The sequence below is a fragment of the Zingiber officinale genome, chromosome 11B (genome assembly GCF_018446385.1).
Source record: "Zingiber officinale cultivar Zhangliang chromosome 11B, Zo_v1.1, whole genome shotgun sequence".
Classification (NCBI taxonomy): domain Eukaryota; kingdom Viridiplantae; phylum Streptophyta; class Magnoliopsida; order Zingiberales; family Zingiberaceae; genus Zingiber; species Zingiber officinale.
In genome coordinates, this window is record NC_056007.1 from 23,314,221 (window position 1) to 23,335,994 (window position 21,774).

Consider the following 21,774-nt stretch of genomic DNA (forward strand, 5'->3'; position numbering starts at 1 on the left):
ATTAGTATAAGACTAAAGAGGTCATAGCTACTGTATATGATCGTAACAAGCTCCAACAGTAATCACAATACCAATGTCATTAATGGCATGATCAAGCTGTAGATATGTAGAGTGAAAATTACTTGAAATGTGATCAGTATATGTTAATTTTCAACTGGTCCTAAGATGATCTCAAAAGAGGTCAGATCTTATTTTGTGAAATAGTTTATGCTAAACTACAATAGCAAATTATGATCAACTATATGATTCCAAAAGGAATCTGTATCTATTTACAAACACCAAATGCTAAATAGCAGTAGTAAATAATGATATCATAGTCAGAGTGTCAAATAAACATATAAATTTCCATTAACATTTTGAACTTTAAGTACATACAATATTTAAAATAAAATGTTTATCTTTATTATCAAATATAGAGCAATAAGATAAATACAGACTCTCACTAGATGAGTTCTTCTTCCATAAGAAGGACTCCCCTATCCACAACATGCGCATGAAACACCTTAGGCATCAAGCCTTTGGTGAGGGGATAGGCCAACATGGAATTTGTGTTGATGTGCTCTACCATAATCTGACTACTCTGAACTCTTTCTTTAATAGCTAGAAACTTGATGTCGATGTGCTTGGACTTCGACGAACTGCGGTTGTTCTTGGCATAAAGTTTTGCGGCTTTATTATCATAGCAAATCCTCAGTGGCTAGTCAATGCCGTCAGCGATCTGTAATACTATGATGAAGTTCCGCAACCAAATCCTATGATTGGATACTTCATAGCATGCTATCAACTTTGCCTCCATAGTAGAAGTGGCTACTAGCATCTACTTGACGCTCTTCCAAGATATAGCCCCTCCAGCAAACATGAAAATATAGTTCGAAGTGGACCTCCTGCTATCTAAGCATCCAGCAAAATCGGAGTCTGAATATCCAATCACCTCGAGATGATCTGATCTCTGATACGTGAGCATATGTTCTTTAGTTCTTTGTAAATACTGCATCACTCTCTTTACCGCTTTCTAGTGTGATGGTCCTCGGTTACTTATATATCTGCCTAACATCCCCACTATAAATGTTATATCTGGTCTAGTATAAACTTATGCATACATGAGACTTCCCACTGTTGACGCATATGAAAATTATTTCATCTCCTTTATTTCAAGTTCAAGCCGTAGACACTGCTGCAAGCTGAACTTGTCACCTCTTAACATAAGTATGTCACCAAGTGTATAGTTCTGCATGTCATACCTTTTAAACACATTTTCAATATAGGCCTATTGTGAAAGTCTAAGAATGTCTCTTGAATGATCATGATAGATCTGTATGCCTAAAACAAAGGATGCTTCACCAAGATCATCTATTTCAAAATTACCTGATAAAAATGACTTGGTTTGATGCAGCATACCCTTATTATTGCTCACAAGCAATATATCGTCCACGTACAAAACAAGTATAACAAACTTACTTCCACTGAACTTGACATATATGCATTGATCAACGAGGTTCTCTTTAAACGTAAATGAGATAACCACTTGATCAAATTTTTAGTACCATTGACGGGACGCCTGCTTTAAACTATAAATGGACTTTTTTAATCTAAATACTAGGTGCTTTGAGCCTTTATGCTCAAAGCTCTCTGGTTGCACCATATATATAGACTCCTCTATGTCTCCTTTGAGGAATGTAGTCTTTACGTCCATTTGATGTAGCTCTAAATCACAATGAACTACAAGTGTCATGATTACTTTAAGGGAGTCTTTAGTCAACACAGGTGAGAAAGTCTCACTGTAATCAATATCTTCTTTCTGAGTGAATCTCTTGGCAATAAAATGAACCTTATACTTTTTGACATTGCCCCTTGAATCCCACTTGATTTTAAATATTCATCTACAACCAACGAGTTTCTTTCCTTCAAGCAATTCGACAAGTTTCCAAACGTCATTGTCTACCATAGACTTCAACTCTTCTTGCATGATGTTAATCCACCTTTTAGGGCTAGAACATTGTTTGACTTCTTGGAAAAATGTAGGATCACTTTTCAATCCTATATTAAAATCATGCTCTTGGAGATAAACATAATCACGAGAATTCATGGTTCTCCATTCCCTTATGGATAGCCTTAAATGCACTTGTGTTTAAGGTGGTCGAGGTACTTGCTCATCAAAATGAGATAATACTTCAATTTCAGTGGCATGTTCCTCCAATTGCATTAGAAATGTCATGGAAATATCTTGGTTCACTACGCTCACTAGATGTGTGATACTCAGAATGTGCAGTATAGTAATCATACCGCTACTAATTGCACCAGTAGTGACCATAGGAGGATCGCCAATGCTTTTCTCAAAAGATACTCCCTGATTTTATTACTCCCACTATCCTCGATGAACTTGGTATTTTCTATTTTGAAGATGGATCTATTAGAGGGATCATAAAATTTATACTCTCTTGACTTTTCAGAATAACCTACAAAATTGTAGCTACCTGTTCTTGAGTTCAGTTTCCTTTCATTAGGCCTATAAGGTCTAATTTCAGTTGGACAACCCCAAACGTGTAAATATATAATGCTAGAATTTCTACTCGTCTGCATCTCAAATGGGGTTTTAGTTACTGTCTTACTAGATAGTCTATTGAGTAGGTAAACTGCAGTCTTGAGTGCTTCACCCCACAAGGACTCTGGTAGAGAAGTGAAAGTCATCATACTTCTTACCATGTCTTTTAGAGTTTGATTGTAACATTCAGCTACACCATTCTGACTGGGAGTACTAGGCATGGTACATTGAGGTACAATCCACACTTAGTAAGGTAGTTCGCAAAAGGTCCTGGACCTTGTTCACTTGATCCATCATATCGACTGTAATATTCACCTCCACGGTAGGATCGAACGACTTTAATTTTCTTACCTAATTGAAGTTCAACTTTGGCTTTGAAAATTTTGAACATGTCCAAAGATTGTGATTTCCCATGAATAAGGTATAGATAGTCAAATCTAGAATAGGCGTCTATGAAGCTAATAAAATATATGTGTCCATTCTAGAATGCCTTAGGGAATGATCCACAAATGTTCGTATGTATTATTAACTCTAAAACGTCACAACGGCTAGCCCCCTTGTTCATTTTGTTAGTGGTCTTCCCCTCAACACACTCTATGCAGATATCAAAGTCTGACATGTTAAGGGAATTGAGAATTCCATGTGACATTAACCTATCTAAGCATTGTTTGGATATATGTCCTAAACGCCTATGCCACAACATGGAAGAATTTTCGTCGGTCAATTTATGTTTTGTACCTATACTATGCATTATTATGTTGTCAACCGTAGGAGTAAAGGTATTTAATTTATGAAACTTATCAACTAAGGAACCATTGTCAACCAACATTGAATTAAAGAAAATACTAAAAAATTTATTTCTAAATAAACAAGAATAACCAAATTTGTCCAAAGAAGAAATTTTAATTAAATTCCATCGAAAAGATGATACAATAAATGTATTTTCTAAATCCAGAAAAATATTGATTCCTAAACAAAGCCTAAAAATATAAATCGACTCGACTTTAGCGTGTTAGTTAGAGCCCTAGAGTCAATCATGTGATGATTGTTATATGAACTCATTGTATCATATTCCTATATAAAGGCATTTGTTCATGGTTATTATACTTACTTGTATTGATGCCAAATAACTAAGTATAATAGCGTCCTTGAGTAGAAGGTTCTTATTTATATCAATCGATTGGTTGAATCGATAGTGAGATGATATAGAGAATACTACTCTTAATCATTTTTAGTCAAGTATTAACATTCAGGGACAATGTTAATGCAATGAGACTAACATGTAGGTCAACTCGATGACTTAATCTCACAAGTCATGGATATAGAGATATCAAGTTGACACATGGGTATGCATTGGAGAATGTATACTAAATGACCCGCCATGAGAAAGTATCATGTATCATTATATGAGTATCATATACTTTCTCATGTGGCTATTAGTATGACTATTATTCCTTGGACCTGAAGTCACCATGGTTCCCTACATAAGGAGTTACATACTTTGGCTTCGTCAAACGTCACCCGTAATTGGGTGGACTATAAAGGCGATTACTGGATATGTAACAAATTATGCGGAGAGATGTGAGTGATGTAGATGGGATCTATCCCTTCTATATGACGGGAGTAACATCATGATTCTTGATAGAGTGAGACCACTAAGTGCATGACCATGCCCAAATGAGTCAATATGAGATATTGAGCTCATTTGATCGAAGTGAGTCTACTTGGAGTTCGAGATATAGATTGATTGGAGGATGACACGGTCTATGCCTCAATTGATCAATCTAGATATCTAGGATAGAAGGACATTGCCATATATTGTGAGAGTCACAATTAGTAGTCACAAAGGTGATGTTGGATCTCAACATTCTTGTAACTTGGGTAGTAGTGATGTGTTGCTAGATACCGTTCATTACTTATGCTTCTAAATGGGTTTAGGAGCATTGCCAACGTTACAAGAACCTATAGGGTCACACACAAAGGGCAATTAAATGGATATTAGATTCATAAGATGAACCAAGAGGATCAGGTTCATGTGATGAACCATATTGGATTAAGAGTAATCTAAATTAGACTAATTGAGTTGGACTCAATTTGATTCATGTGTTCAATGAGTCTAATTTAGATTATGACTCATTGAATCAATTTAATTCAATAAATATAGATTCATTAAATTAAGTTGGCTTGAATCAATGGTTGGATTTGATCAACCATGTGAGATAAGAGGTCAAGTTTGACTTGACTTGAGAGCGAAGATGAAGGGTCAAGTTTGACTTGACCTTGACTTGACCAAATGTCATGTCATTGTGACTTGGCATAGGGCTGGCCAATAATGGTGTTCCACATCATCAAGGTCACATCATTTGGTCAAGATTGACTTGACCAAATGCCACCTCATGAGGGAGATCAAGAGTCTTGACTCTTGATATCCCATGGAGGTTTATAACCTCCCTATAGTGGCCAGCCACATTTTATGGTGAATGAATGAGAAGGTATGCTCATTACTTCATCTTCTTCCTCCTCTCATCTTCTTATTCTCTCCCTCTCCTCCTTGGCTGAGACCTTCTAAGGGTGCTAGCACACTTTTAGTTTGGTTTCTCCATCTCTTGTTTGTGTGGATACATATAGAGGAGTGTCCACTTGAACACTCTCGAGATCCGACAACTTTTGGACGAGCGGGATTTGCGAAGGGCTTCGCTTCAAAGGTATAAACTCTCTTCCTTGTAGATCTAGTATAGATCTAGGTTAGAAAATAAGTACATGAAATTTTATCTTCGCACGGATCCAGTGGCTAGAAACTTCGGGGTTTCCGCAATGCAAAAAGCGATTTTTGCGACCCGAAAGTCCCAATAGTGATATCAGAGCCACGTGCAAAGCATGTACTTGTTTTTATTGTTATTTTTATGAAAAATATCATATCTGTAACTTTCTATAAGTTTATCATTTTATAGATTTTATGAGTGTTTTTCTCGTAGAGTCGAAGCAACAAGTGTTTGGATGCTTGTAGGCTTCGACTACCGAGAAAAATCTTCCGAAACGTCAAGGTCTCGCCCAAATTGCTTTGGGATAGTGGCTTAAGGCATTGTTAGATCATAGATGGATACTCGTGAGATTCATTTCACGAGAAGGGGCGCTGCCCCTAACCCCGCAAGGGGTGTTGTCCGGCGATCGCGCCCGAAAATCGCGAAACGGGACCGCTGGGAAGTTGTGACTCATAAAATAGATAAAATCAGTAATAAAATTACAAAAATTTATGAAAAATACATAATTTAGAATTATGTATAATATTGTGATGGTCATGGCCCAAAAATCCAATTTGATTGGACAAATGTGTTGTAATTCATAATATGGCATGCACGCCATTGTTGTGTTGTGCGTGCTGTATATAATTACGACCTGCGCGTTGTGTCTTTCTCTATTTTATATTCCTGTTGTAAAATAGTTTTAGACTCGAATGTAACTCGAGTTTCACCCTTTTGTAATGTACAAAATGATGCGGTGGAAGGTCCACTCAAGAAGGAGTTACGAGGAAGGCGTGAGCAACACAAAACGGTCAAAGGGAGGAGCTTGAAGAAGCTGTTGACCCTACGTTGACCGTCCGATCTTCTCATTGGCTTGAGAAGATCGTAGTAGGACCATGACTTAATCACAATTTAATTATCTTTGCTTGTGTGTATATGTGATGCATGTTAGAGTAGGATAATTAGTGCCTTAAAGTGTATCTAATACACAAATACGATTAGATTAGATCTTATCACGTCAACTCGAAATGCCTACTATATTTTGATACTCATCACTACCTCGATCACATGTTGTTGTTGAATCTGCCAAAGCAGAGCAACGCATATTATCTTGATAGGGTGCGGAGGGACAATCTTGGTCCCGCCTATCAAAGCTTGGGTGAGTACAAACTCAATTAGATTGAGTATAACTAGTTAACTCAATTGGGTTGGGTATAACTATAGGCATTTTTCCAATGGTTGAACGGTAGGAAAAAATCATATTTATATTAAATCTTGGGCGATTTAGCCAAAGCTAACTCAAGTTTTAATATAAATGAGGATCTTGATCCTATAAACAAGAGTTGCATAGAGATGTAATCGGTAATTAGTTACCTACCGATCATACTAAGTCTTGGGCGATTTAGCCAAAGCTAACTCAAGGCATAGTATGATGTGGATCTTGTCCCGCAAGAATTATAGCTAGTTGGTTAGAATCTAGTGAGTGTGGTTTGACCACATTCATGACTTGATTCTACAAAAGGTTCTATAATTCAGTGGGAGCATCTTTTAATTCAAGGCCTAATTAAAAGATACTTGGAATATGATATTAATTTCTACATTATTTCTGTTGTAGATTGCCATGTCGACAAACACGAACACCTTCTCCCTGTGTTTTGTCCTTGATAAGGACAAGCTCAATGGAGCTAACTTCCTGGACTGGTACAGGAATTTAAGAATCGTTCTCACATAAGAACGTAAACTGTACGTTCTGGAGCAGCCCATTCCGAAGGCACCTCCTGCCACTGCCACGCGAGCCGATTGAGATGCTTATAAGAAGCATCAGGATGACGCATTAGATGTATCATGCCTCATGCTCGCGACCATGAATTCTGAGCTTCAGAAGCAACATGAGTTAATGACTGCTTATGATAATGTTGAACATATTTGTCAACTATATCAGGACAAGCGAGGCACGAGAGATTTGAGATCTCCAAGGGCACTGTTTCAGTGCAAAATGCAAGATGGGACTCCTATAGGTCCATATGTACTCAAAATGATTGGGTACATAGAAAACCTACAGAGGTTGGGATTCCCACTTGGCCAAGAGCTGGCCACTGACTTGATCTTGCAATCATTGCTAGAAAGCTACAATCAATTTGTTCTAAATTACAACATGAACGAAATTGATAAGCCACTGCCCGAGCTACTAAGCATGTTGAGAACTGTTGAGGTGAACCTTAAGAAGGTGAAGCCTAGCTCCATTTTGATGGTGCAAAGGCATAAAGGCAAGGCAAACCTAAAGGTAAAGGAAAGTCCCAAGTCAAGGGCAAAGGCAAGGCACTGAAACCTAAAGGAGGGGTTGCCAAGGATGCTACCTGCTTCCACTGCGGTCAGACCGGACACTGGAAGAGGAACTGCAAGGTATACTTGGAAGATCTTAAGAAGAAGAGAAGTGAGACTTCTACTTCAGGTATATATGTTATAGAAGTCAATCTATCTATTTTTTCATCGTGGGTATTAGATACCGGATGTGCTTCTCACATTTGTACTAATATGCAGGCGCTGAGAAATAGTAGGGCATTGACGAAGGGCGAGGTGGACCTACGAGTAGACAATGGAGCACGGGTTACTGCTGTTGCTGTAGGGACTTATTTTCTATCTCTGCCCTCTGGGCTTGTACTAGAGTTGGATGATTGTTGTTATGTGTCTGCTTTAACTAAGAACATAATTTCAGTTTCTTGTTTGAACAAAAAAGATTTTTCGTTTATCATAAAGAACAAATGTTGTTCTGTTTACATAAACAATATGTTCTATTGTAGTGCACCTCTGATAAACGGACTCTATATTCTAGACTTAGAGAACCCCATCTATAACATAAGTACCAAAAGGTTTAAATCAAATGAAATGAACCAAACTTATCTCTGGCATTGTCGCTTAGGTCATATAAATGACAAACGCTTATCCCAGCTCTATAAAGATGGTTTGCTGGACTCATTTGATTTTGAATCATATGAGACATGCGAGTCATGCCTACTGGGCAAGATGACCAAGACTCCCTTTAGTGGACACAGTGAAAGAGCGACTGACTTGTTAGGACTTATACATAGTGATGTATGTGGCCCTTTCAATGTCGCTGCTAGAGGTGGTTATAAGTACTTCATCACATTTACTGATGACTTCAGTAGATATGGTTATGTGTATTTGATGACACATAAGTCTGAATCCTTTGAAAAGTTCAAAGCATTCAAGAATGAAATACAAAACCAGCTTGACAAGGGTATTAAGATACTTCGATCAGATCGAGGTGATGAATACCTTAGCCATGAGTTTCATGACTATCTAGCTGAGTGTAGGATCCTATACCAACTCACTCCTCCTGGAACACCACAATGGAATGGTGTATCCGAAAGGAGGAATTGTACCCTATTAGATATGGTACGATCTATGATGAGTCACACAGATCTTCCTATATCTCTTTGGGGCTATGCTCTAGACACAGCAGCCTTCATACTTAGCTGTGTTCTATCCAAGGCTGTGATAAAGACACCATATAGGATATGGGCTAGGAGAGATGCCCAGGTGTCTTTTATGAGGATTTGGGGTTGTGAGGCTTACGTTCGACGTCAGGTCTCGGATAAACTAGGATCAAAATCCGATAAGTGCTACTTTATTGGATATCCCAAGGAAACGAAGGGATATTACTTCTACATTCCTAGTCAACACAAAGTGGTTGTGGCTATGACTAGAGTATTTCTAGAAAAGAATTTTGTTTCTAGAAAAACTAGTGGGAGTACGTTCAATCTTGAAGAAGTTCAGGATATGAACCATAGTACTGAAGTCTTGATGGAAATTGAACTGGAACCACAAAGTGTTGTGGATGATGAGATTGTTCCACAAGGAGTTGAGGAACAACAACCAATTCAAGTAGACCTACCTCTTCGTAGGTCTGATAGAGTACGTCGTCAGCCTGAGAGATACTCATTTCTCTTGTCTGATCATGATGACGTTATGCTCATTGAGAATAAGCCTACCTCCTATCAGGGAGTTGTTATAAGACCAGATTTTGAGAAGTGGCTAGAGGACATGAGATCCGAGATGGAATCCATGTACACCAACCAAGTATGGACTTTGGTTGATCCACCTGAAGAGGTAAAACCCATTGGGTGTAAGTGGGTCTTTAAGAGAAAGACTAACATGGATGGACTTATCTATAAGGGTCGCTTGGTAGCTAAAGGTTTCAAGCATATTCATGGTATTGACTATGATGAAATCTTTTCTCCAGTAGCGATGTTTAAGTCCATTCGGATCATGCTTGCTATTGCAGCCTACCATGACTATGAGATATGGTAGATGGATGTCAAAACCGCGTTTCTGAATGGAAACCTACTCGAGGATGTGTACATGACACAACCTGAGGATTTTGTAGATCCACAGCATACTAGCAGAGTATGCAAGCTGCATAGGTCCATTTATGGACTAAAGCAAGCTTCTCGGAGCTGGAATCTTCGATTCGATGATGTGATCAAATAGTTTAGTTTCATCAAGAATGAAGATGAACCCTGTGTCTACAAGAAGGTTGTTGAGAACACATTTGTCTTCCTTGTATTGTATGTGGATGACATACTACTCATTGGAAATGACATCCCTTTGCTACAGTCTGTAAAGACTTGGCTGAGGAATTGTTTCTCAATGAAAGACTTAGGTGAAGCAGCCTGCATTCTAGGCATAAAGATCTATAGAGATATATCTAAGAGATTGTTTGGCCTAAGTCAGAGTACATACATTGACAAGGTATTACTACTGTTTGCCATGCAGAACTCCAAGAAGGGATTTCTGCCGATGTCACATGGTGTGAGTCTTTCGAAGACTCAAAGTCCCTCTTATAGAGAGGAGAGAGACCGCATGAATAAGATCCCTTATGCTTCAGCCATAGGATCTATCATGTATGTCATGCTATGTACTCATCCTAATGTTTCGTATGCTTTGAGCATGACGAGCAGATACCAGTCAGATCCAGGTGAGTGTCACTGAATAACTGTCAAAAATATTCTTAAGTACTTAAGAAGGACTAAAGACTATTTCTTGATATTTGGAGGCGAAGACGAGCTAGCTGTAAAGGGTTACAGTGATGCTAGCTTCCAAACTGATCAGGATGATTATAGATCGCAGTCTGGGTTCGTGTTTTGCTTGAATGGTGGTGCTGTGAGCTGGAAGAGTTCGAAGCAGGACACAGTTGTTGATTCTACAACAGAGGTCGAGTATATTGCTGCATCAGAAGCAGCAAAGGAGGCAGTTTGGATCCGCAAGTTCATTACTGAGCTTGGGGTGGTTCCTAGCATAGCTGATCCTATAGAGCTCTATTGTGACAAAAATGGAGCAATTGCGCAGGCTAAGGAACCTCGCTCACACCAGCGGATCAAACACATACTACGGCGCTTCCAATTCATTTGAGAGATCATCGATAGGGGAGATGTGAAGCTTTGCAGAGTACCCACAGAGGCTAACATAGCTGATCCCTTGACCAAAGCTTTGGCAAAGAGAAAGTATGATGGTCACACTAGGTCATTGGGTATTAGACCCTACACAGATTGGCACTAGTGCTAGTGGGAGATTGTTAATTAGAGCCCTAGAGCAAATCATGTGATGATTGTTGTATGGACTCATTGTATCATATTCCTATATAAAGGCATTTGTTCATGGTTATTATACTTACTTGTATTGGTGCCAAATAACTAAGTATAATAGCGTCCTTGAGTAGAAGGTTCTTATTTATATCAATCGATTGGTTGAATCGATAGTGAGATGATATAGAGAACACTACTCTTAATCATTCCTAGTCAAGTATTAACATTCAGGGACAATGTTAATGCGATATGGATACGGAGGATATAGAATCCGACCCGAACTCGAGCCATTGCCATCCCTAGCTCCAGTGCTCCTCGTGAGCATCCGGTCACCCTGACCTACTGGCGCCCCTGCAAGTATCCAGCCACTTTGACCTGCTCCGAGCCCCCCACAAGCATTCGGTCACCTTGACTTGCTCTAGGCCTCCTCACGAGTATCCAATCACTCATGACCAGCTCCAGGCCTACCCTCAACTTCGTTCAAGACCACCCTACATTGTATCTGGTCTGGACCATGGCTTTGATACCACTTGTTGGGATCGTTGGTCGGCTAGAAGGGAAGGGGGGTTGAATAGCCCTGTACAATTAAAAATAAACCCTTCTGAACTTAAAAGAACACTTGCATAATAATAAAATAAATAAACTAAAAAGACGAGACTTACAGATTTTACTTGGTTACAACCAGGGAGGTTGTTAATCCAAAGAAGTTGAAGCGCAATAAAAATCTCCTTCGTGTGGAGAAGCCTCTTACAACATTCAAACACAGAAAATGAGAAGCTAAACTAACAAAGAGAAGTGCACAAGTGTTGTATATCAAAGTTGCTTGTTGATGTTTAGCTTTTGGACCAAGGCTGTATTTATAGCCTTGGTCGGGGCACCTGGAAGGGTTCCAGGTGCCTAAGGGGGATAAAATTTTATCCCCTTCGCAACAGATAGCGGTCAAACGCGATCCGGATAGAACTTGATTCTAGACGCCCGGATTGAGTCCGGGCGCCCGGACCTAAAAAGTCAACCCAATTGACTTTTTCAGTCCATACCTTCCGCTCTGGTTTAGCTTACCTCAGTCCGGGTCTTCCGCTCTGGCTCCACTCGCTTGGGTGATTCCGGCCATCCGGAATAGGGCTCACCTGAACCCAACTTCCAACCTTCTCCTTGAGCAAGCTTCCCCTCCGGCTTTTCATCCCTCGGAAATGTCGCGTGCCTCCTTCTCATCCGCCCGCGTACTCTTCGGCAGCACCTTTTCCCTTAGACACACTAAGCTCGTCGGCTCTCTCCCGTGTCGTCCTTCTCGCTAGCTGCGTCTTTTGCTTGACTTCCTGTGCTCCTAAGTTCCTGCACACTTAGACACAGGGTTAAACACAACAGGACCTAACTTATCATGTTTGATCAAATCAAAACTATCTTGGGGTACCAACAAGAAGAAGAACTGCAAACACCGAAGTTCAATCAACAAGTACTCAAGATGAGTTAACATATTAATGAAATCAAGACAAGATATGTTTGAACAAATTATGAACTAGTTAACACCTGGAGCATTACAATCCTTGATCCATGAATCATCTTCAGCTCCACCTTCTCCTCGATCTTAGACTTTGATGTTGTGGTCCCCGGGGTTATGGTGTCACGGTAGGACATCCAGGTTGTCACCCAGATATCCGTGATTCGATCTCTAGCTATGACGTATTTATAGAAATTTTTCCTCTAAATGAGAGTCGCAATCAAAGGATGTTGGGCTCTTGGGCTGCCCGCTGTGTACACTTCTCGATTTATCATGGTGGCCAGTGGGAAACTTTTGTGGGACTGGATGAGTCACCCCAGAAATAGTCAATGAAGCTAACTGGGATTATCATTTTTTTTTTTAGACTTTGATGTTGTTACTTTTATTAGAGTTGTGAATTTGAATGTCAACTTGATGTTGTGAACTTTATTTGTTGTGCTACTTGTTGTTAGAACTATGTTACTTAGGGTGCATTTTGTTGGAGATTATCCTTGATAACCTTGGTTATCCATCTAATGTTATCAATGAAAATCCTATTTAGTTTAGATAATCGATGATTCCCAAGTAATGTTCCATGCCTGACAAATCAGTAAAAGGAACATGCAACCCGAAATCGAAAAATTAAGATTTTTCTTGATTCCAGGGTTAACGAATTTTTTTTTTTTACCAAAAATATCTTCTGGTAAGAGGAAAAAGTAAATAAAAAAATTAGAAAAAATGTAAAAAAAATTTAAAAAATAAAAATAGGAAAAAATGTAAAAATAAAAAACAAAAAATAGAAAAAAAAAAGTAAAAAAAATATAAAAAGTAAAAAAAAGTAAAAAAAAATAGAAAAACATAAAAAATTTAAAAAATTAAAAATGTAAAAAATAAAAAATAAAATATAAAAAAATTAAAATTTTAAAAAAGTAAAAAAAATAAAAAATTTAAAAAAATAAAGAAAAACATGAAAAAGTAAAATAAATATATTAAAAATAGAGTTGAATAATAATAATAATAATAATAATAATATTATTATTATTATTATTATGTACGGTTGATTTTGTAACTGAGGGTAATATAGTAAAATATTAAACTAAGTTATTTATAATAAGTTTTTTGTTACATTAAATAGGTTGAATCAAACAACATTTTGTTATATTTTATTTTAATCTCCATAATCTTAGTTATGTAATTACCTAGTAATCACATAACCAAGGTTATATGTAATAACTTGAAGCAAACACATATTATGCTCCTTTATGTTGTGAACTCGTTACTTATTTGTTATGCTACATTGTTTTTAGAGTTGTGAGTTGTTTATGAATGTTAGAGATGTGAATATTTTAAAAAATGTGATTCTTACAAACTTGATGATGTTGAAGTATGAGTTGTTTGAGTTGTTAGAGATGTGAATTTTATGATTGTTGTAAACTTAATGATGTTGAAGTACGAGTTGTTTGAGATATTATGTATTTGTCTATGAGTTTGTAAATTCACATATCGGATATAAATGAAAATTAAAAAAAATATTTTTTTTAAAAAATAGAGGGTTAGCAGGAAATTCATTGAATTCGTCGCTAACCCCGTTTGATTATCAATGTCATCAAAACATATCAAAATATTTTGTTGGTCAGCAATGGGGTTAGCAACTAAATAGTTGTGGTTCCTTGTTAACCATAGTGATGGTTAACAATGAATTTTAAAAAATTTCTCACTATTTGAAGAGTGGTTTAATGATGATTTTGACAGATTTAACGACGTTTTGTCGTTAAATTTAGCGGCGGAAAATTTATTTTCATCACTAAATTAAGTTTGCGACAAGTTTATTATGACGATATTAATTAACAACGAACACTTTTTGTCGCTATATAAGGTTAGCGATGACAAAATAGGTGGTAGCGACAAATAAATTTGCCTCTAAATACCTAATGTTTTTTGTAATGATGGTGATGTTATGAAAAAAAAATCAACATGAAGATAGTCATATTTTAACAAAAGCAACCCCAAAATGACGATGCTTCGATCAAAGTAGGAAAGTAATTTTCTTTTTAAAAAGTAATTTTAAATTTTAAATTTTTTATTTCATATATATTTTTTATTAAACTATTTAAAAATATTAAAAAATTATTAAAATTTTTATTTTTATAATTTTTATTAACGTTTTTTATATTTTATTTTATTAAATTATTTTTTATTATAGTTTTAAAATTATAAATAAAAAGATAAAAAAAATTATTAATTTTTTTTTATAATTTTTTTAGCCTTTTTTATATTATATTATTTTTTATTAAAGTTTTAAAATTCTAAAAAAATAGATAAATTTAGATCATCTTTAATTTAATGACTTTAAAGATTTTAGTTATATCAATAAATTTCTTAATAAAATAATTAAGTTTTTATTAACTTTTTATTTGATTTGATTTAAATAAAAAATTAATTTTTAATTAGGGTTAAAAATATAATATTTTAGGAATTAAGTGTGCCGTTTGATTAAAAAAAATCAAAGTGTCCTTTTGTTAAAACGTCCCGATATAGAGTTTCCAAGGAGAAGAGTTCATGAAGTTCAAAGAGTCCAGCGAGATTCCAACTTGGATCACACCTATTTTCTCTCTCTCTCTTACTAAATCTTTGTATGTCAGATCGTTGGAGCTGAACTGAGCCTCAACTTTTTAGGATCGACTCGGATTGACTCGGATTGGATCGACTTAGATTGAATCATCGGGTCGGATTCATTTTTAGCACCCCTACTCGTGGTCGTGATTCGCGACTTTGCTGTGAGCTCTAGCATGGCTGCAAATTGCGTCGTGACCAAACTATGGGAGCGACATGTAATGGATGAAAAAAAATTTAAAAATAATTACATTTATCCATGAATTAATTTTTATTAAATAAATAAAAAAAATTATTTTAAGTATTGAACCACCTGGTCGGGTTCGATTTTAAAAACCAGTGTTCCCTTTGGAACGAAGGAGTGTATATTTATAATATAGAAGATGCCGGATCTTTAGGAAGTATGATTATATATTTATAATCGAGAGAGATATAGAAGGAAGGATATAGAATCTGATTTGCATTCCCTAATTGTCATCCTAGTCGGCGGTCTGCCGAATCAGGCAAGCTGGAATTTTTAGGAAGTATGAATATATATGTATAATCGAAAGAGATATGGAAGGAAGGATATATAATCTGATTCGCATCCACCAATTGTCGGCGGTCTGCCGAATTAGGCAAGCTGCCAACGGTTTTTTTTACCTATAAATACCGAGCGCCGCCTCGCTCTCTCTTCCTCCAAGGAGAGGAACGCTCGCGATTGGAGAGGCGAAGGAAGGGACCCTAGCGAGGTAATAATTTCTCTCTCTCTCCCGTTCTCCGGTTGCCGATCGGTTCCAATTTTTGATTTATTTGTTCAGGAATCGCATTCTCGTTGCTTTAAATTAAACGCCTTGATTACTTACTTGTGCGTTTGTTTGTTTATTTATGATTAGAGTCGTTCTGGTTCGCTGCTTAATTATGGCTTCCAAGAGGATACAGAAGGAGTTAAAGGACTTGGAGATGGACCCGCCCCTGTCATGCAGTGCAGGTAGACTCTGTTTCTGGTTGCTCTGATGATCTTTCATGCAGTGGATCAACTGCATCCATGTCGCTTGTTTAGACTCTGTTTTTTATTTATTATTTCCTATGGGAATCAAAGAATGCTTCATGAAATCACGGAAGGACTGATGTTTCAACTGAAGCTTGACGTGTGTTCTCCATAGATTTCATGCACGCTAAATTGCTGATAAATTGCATATATGGCACACTTTGATGAAGACGAAGCATAATTAATTATTAATTAATTAATATTATCCTTTTCACAGTCCTATCTTGGGTTTTGATCCCTCATATATTTCTTAACCTTCGAGAAATGGCCGTATGAGAGAGAATTGACACTCATGCATTCTCTTGAGTTATATTTATGTCCATGACTCTGTTTACGACATTCTACTCCTAAAATAGCGGTCCATGTCCCTTTTAACTTATTGGTTACAAAATATGCACCTTGAGATTATTTATCGAATAAAATTTGAATATGGGAAATGAAGTCGTCAAATTTTGTTTTAAAGTGTTTTGCGCATTATTCCCAGACTCCATACTCACATCTCTGTGCAATAAATTTTCAATCTTTATCTTGCCACATATAATCAAGTGTTTCATTATATTGATTTTGTTTGCTAGGCTTAGTTTAGTTTCTCTCTCTATCATTTAAGAGCTTTTAGACGGATAGCTAATGATATCTTCACAACACCTTGATTATTGTCCTGATTGTTGCCCACAAACGGTGGTGACCATATTCTTGTTTAATGATGGATGTTAAGAACAAATTGTGATGGTTATTGGTTTACAGACCATTCAATTTTAATTATACTTGATATAGATCTATCAACTGATTTATTAATACATCTGCTTCATTTTTCCTTGTCCATTATTAACATTGCTAGGTCCTGTTGGTGAGGACATGTCCCACTGGCAAGCTACCATTATGGGGCCTGCTGATAGCCCATTTGCAGGCGGTGTATTTTTAGTGAGTATTCACTTTCCACCAGATTATCCCTTCAAGCCACCAAAGGTAGGCCTTTTAATATTGTTAAGTGATGAAGTTAGTTAGCGATGAAGAAAAATATAATTTGTTACTTTTTCAATTTAATTACTTTTCTTTTCTCCTATATACTTCCTTTCAAGTCAACACAATATTAAGGAATTTCATCTCAACTGGATTCATGCTTCCTTTTCATTGATCTTGCAGATGAAATTTCTAACACAAGTCTATCACCCAAATATCAATAGCAACGGCAGCATCTGCCTTGACATTCTGAAGGAGGAATGGAGTCCTGCTTTGACAATATCTAAGGTGATATCTTCAGAAATTCATAGAAGATTATTGGACTATATTTCCTTGATGCTACCAAAGAGAACCTAACTGGCAATCTGAATTCAAATTTTAGGTGCTGTTATCGTTGTGCTCACTCCTCACTGATCCCAACCCTGATGATCCTTTGGTTCTTGAGATCGCTCAAGTTTACAAGACTGATCGAGTCAAGTACGAGACCACTGCTAGGTCATGGACTCGGAAATATGCCATGGGTTAAATATTCGCGTGATGTAAATCAATCACTTATGTTTTTATTTCATTAAGTAGGGTTGGTTATATAGCATCGCTTATGCAATTGAACTTTCCCTATTATATTATTTACATTTAAATAAATTTTATCATATTCTATCATTGTCAATTAAGTTTTCTTTGATATTTTTTTATTTTTAAGTAATGTGTATATTTATAATGACACAGCGTCAATGGCAAGTGTGAGAAGATTTTTACAATGAGTCCTCTAAGTAATTAAATCTGTTGCCTAGATCAATTATTACATTCAAGCTCTAGAGTCTCTTAAGCTCTAGAGTCTCTTAAGCTTCTAACGAGTCCATCGTCTTAACCATTTATCGAACTCAAACTCAAACTACACGCTTAACATGATTTCGAAACATTAAAACCCATGAGAGAGAGACTTACAAGATCAATAGTCAATGTCGAGAAGCAAAGCCTTTTTAGTAATTAGAAGTGAAGAAAGTTGGAATTCTATGAGCATCGAGTTTCTTCGAAAAGCACAAGTAGGTCAATTTTAGTGCACTTGCTCACAAGATGAAGGGTGTCATTAGTAGCATTACATCGAAAGGTGCAAGAGTGTCAAAGATATACAACATATATATATTCAACAACTCATTTACAGTTAATAATGCTTTGATTTTCAATCTATTTTATTTCAATAGACACTAAAGAGATGATTCTACTTATATTTTAAAAGTCTCTTCGCGGAAGCAAGTTCAAGCAATGTTAGGACTTGTTTAGGGCTGTCTTCACTTGAATTAGCCATTTGAAGCCATTTTGGAAGAGGTAAATAATGTTTTTATATGTTTTATGTTTTTTTCTCGCATAGTAGACTCATTAAGTTTATATATTACTCCCTCTCGTAATAAACATCTAAAACATAAGCTCTGTTTGTTCTGTCTTTTTTTTATTTGACATTAAGTGTTTAATTTATACTGATTAATTCTAGAAGTGATGTTCCACTAAATTTTCTATTGGTAATTAAAAAAAATTAAAAGGTACTCGTAGGACCCATCAACCCATTAGACTTTGTTCTCGCTTAATTACTTTACGGTTATAATAGTGAATTACCTCTTCTTTTGTCATGGAAATAAGCTCCAAAGTCAAATCATGAAAATTTTCTTACGAACGAGGGGCATGTATTGTTTTTCCATTGGTGATCCCCGTTGTTGGATGCATATTATATAAGTTAAGCAGTAGCAACATACTTCTATCGACAATCTCAAAATTAGACTATTGTTGGGCAAGAACACACTACAAGTAAACATGAAAAACAATCGTTTACCAAAGACACACTCAGTTTTCTAAATTTCACAAAAGTTACATCATATTTTGATTTTTACCAAAAAAAAAAAAAATCACTTACTTTCTAAATACACCTTCCAGCTCTAAATGAAAGTAATTATTTTTTATTTAAATTGAACCAAACCAAAAAAATGATCTCTTAAATGTATGTATTCATATTTTTTAAAAAAAGATATATAAAATAAGGTTAATAAAAATTATAAAATTAAAAGAACATTAATAAAAATAAAAAATAAATTTATTATTTTTTAAATATTTAATTACAAAAAAATGAAACTAAAATAAAAAATAAAAAGCAATTTATATGTCATTTGAAGCCATTTGAAGCCATTTTGGAAGAGGTAAATAATGTCTTTATATGTTTTATATTTTTTTCTCGCATATTTTGTGAATTAGCCATTGGAAGACGCCGGTGAAGCTTCCCCGGTCGCGCTGAGGTGGTGCCGCCGCAGCAACTCGTCAGCAGAGACTTCCACCAATCGTATGACATGATGATGATCGGAACACTACGACACAGGAAGAGCTGGAACAGAGCTAGGTTTGGTTCATACGAAACTGGCAACGGTATAAAATGGCATAAACGCCCTTTCCTGAACAATTTTTTTTTCTCTATATAAACAAAAGAAAAAAAAGAAGAAAAAATATTTTAGATTTAAGTCTGGAGAGAGATCGTGTCATTCCACCAGCTCGGAATCTTCCCTAATTTTGCTTTGTTTTCCTTGATCACATGTTTTGGTGGCTTAAGCTTCAAGAAACAAGTTATTCAATGATCTTTGTCCGATGCGTGTGGTGGCACATTGCAATAGCCTTCTGGCTCTGGTTGGTAATTAGATAGGACCAACGGACAGCATTTGGCAAATCTAAATAAAAATATTCATGACAGAATTGCGAGCACAATGCCACAATTCAACTTCTAAAATAATTATGAAAATGCTGCGATATTTCTTTAACATTTTTTCCACGGAGAGTAGGAATAGAGTGGCCATCGAGTTGGTAAGAAATAGAGTGGACAGTGGATATGATTATTTATTTATTATTGATCTTGTCGGGATGGATCTGATCCATCCTATTGGGGCTTTTTGAAGTGTCTGATTTGGAAGTTTCATTTTTTTAAGCCCCCCAGCGTCACTCACAGTCACACATAAAATGTATGCATCACTCACGATCGCACATAAAGCGTCGTCTAACATATCAAATAAATTAATATATATATATATATATTTTGAACCAAACCAAAAATATGATCTCTTAAATGTATTCATATTTTTTTAAAAAATATATATATAATAAGGTTAATAAAAAATATATAAAATTAAAAGAACATTAATAAAAATAAAAAATTAAATTTATTATTTTTTTTAATATTTAATTACAAAAAAATGAAACTAAAATAAAAAAAATAAAAAGCAGTTTGATACTATTTTGGTGAAAAGCATCACCATCTTGGTGCTGTTTTGAAATTAAAGCATCATCACCTTGTTAATTATTTTATTAAAATATCATAGTACTGATTTTATCAAAATATCATAATCTCGGTGTTGATTTCGTCAACACATCACCACGTTAGTTGTTATTGATTTCTTTAAAGCATGACCATGTTGGTGTTGATTTCTTCAAAGCATCATTACCTTGATATTGATTTTTTCAAAATATCATCATCTTGGATCAAAGTATCACCACCTTAGTATTATTTTCACCAAAGCATCACCACTTTAATGTTGATTGTACATTCTAGGAGCTGAGGGATGATTAACTCCAATCACTTCGTTTTATTAATTTGTTACAGTGGAATAACTCGAAGCAATGCTAATGTCTGAATTTACTTAGAATCCACCTCTTTAGGGTGACTAATCCAAGGATCCATACAGTGCACACACTTCACTATGAAAATCACTCATTCTCGAAAACAATTCAAAGTTCAGAGGTGACGAAACTATAGGATTGATTGCACGTGAGTGGAGGAGGGGGGGATCACGTGTATTTTAAAACTTTCTTTTCTGTTCTTTAAAACGAGTGCGCAATGGAAAAATAAACTAAGTAAAAAGAATATAACATAGTCGATTTTTACTTGTTTTGGAGCCTTAAGTGACTCCTACTCCAAGATCCATACCTTTTGAACCTATCGACAGATAATTCACTATCAAGTCATAATTGAATACACAAATCGAAGAAAAAAGTGTAACAACACCTGCACTTTTCTTTATACAATAATTAACTGTAAACAAAATGTTACCCAATACTTAGATGGAGATCTGAATGCACTCAGTGCCTTGGTGTTGGTCCGTCTACAGTAGTCGAGTATAGAAAAGTCGCAGCACAGCAGTAGGATGATGTCGGTGTTGGTTGCTACTCGGAAAACCTATTGGTTCTACTTGTAACGACCCACCTTCTGGGTACTGGCTGTAAGGCCGGTCGCTACAATATTGCTAAACTATACTGTGCGGAAAGCTGGGCTAATTAAAATTTTACTCTACTAATGACGGATACAACTGATAAGAAAGGTCTAAAGTGTTGGTGCGGTTAGCACTAACGATTTAACCCAGGTTTTGATGAATGACAAATAGGTTAAGTTAGTTTTGTTGTTGTCTGACACTTTGATCGAGTGTGCAGGAGAAGTCCAGCTAGGTCGACGGGCTGACCGGATAGCTGGCGAGAAGTCCAAGCGGGTCGACGGACTGACCGGACGCTTGGCGAGAAGTCCAGCTAGGTCGACGGGATGACCGGATAGCTGGCGAGAAGTCCAAGCGGGTCGACGGGCTGACCGGACGCTTGGCAAGAAGTCCAGACGGGTCGACGGGCTGACCGGACGTCTGCAGGTAAGTAAGGTAAGTCACTGGAAGGGAGTGACTGTGAGGACGCGTTCCCGGGAAGGGAACATTAGGCGTCGATCCGGCTTAGATCCATTTCGGATATCTAAGTCGAGATCGTGACTAGATTCCGGTCTCGGAAAGACGGAATCT

At 36.4% G+C, this 21,774-nt stretch overlaps 1 protein-coding gene across 1 annotated transcript; it reads left to right on the plus strand.

The window, feature by feature from the left end:
- Nucleotides 1-15,381: 15,381 nt before the first annotated feature.
- Nucleotides 15,382-17,579, plus strand: LOC122034518 (ubiquitin-conjugating enzyme E2-17 kDa-like). The gene is made up of 5 exons (XM_042593806.1): nucleotides 15,382-15,710; nucleotides 15,855-15,949; nucleotides 16,848-16,975; nucleotides 17,153-17,257; nucleotides 17,352-17,579. The coding sequence occupies exons 2-5, from the start codon at nucleotides 15,880-15,882 to the stop codon at nucleotides 17,493-17,495; spliced, it is 447 nt and encodes a 148-aa protein (XP_042449740.1). The 5' UTR covers nucleotides 15,382-15,710; nucleotides 15,855-15,879; the 3' UTR covers nucleotides 17,496-17,579.
- Nucleotides 17,580-21,774: the final 4,195 nt, after the last annotated feature.

Coding starts and splice junctions, on each gene's coding strand:
- LOC122034518 (XM_042593806.1), top strand. CDS start 15,880: ATGGCTTCCAAGAGGATACAGAAGGAGTTAAAGGACTTGGAGATGGAC. Junction 15,950..16,847: donor GCCCCTGTCATGCAGTGCAG/GTAGACTCTGTT, acceptor TAACATTGCTAG/GTCCTGTTGGTGAGGACATG. Junction 17,258..17,351: donor CTGCTTTGACAATATCTAAG/GTGATATCTTCA, acceptor TTCAAATTTTAG/GTGCTGTTATCGTTGTGCTC.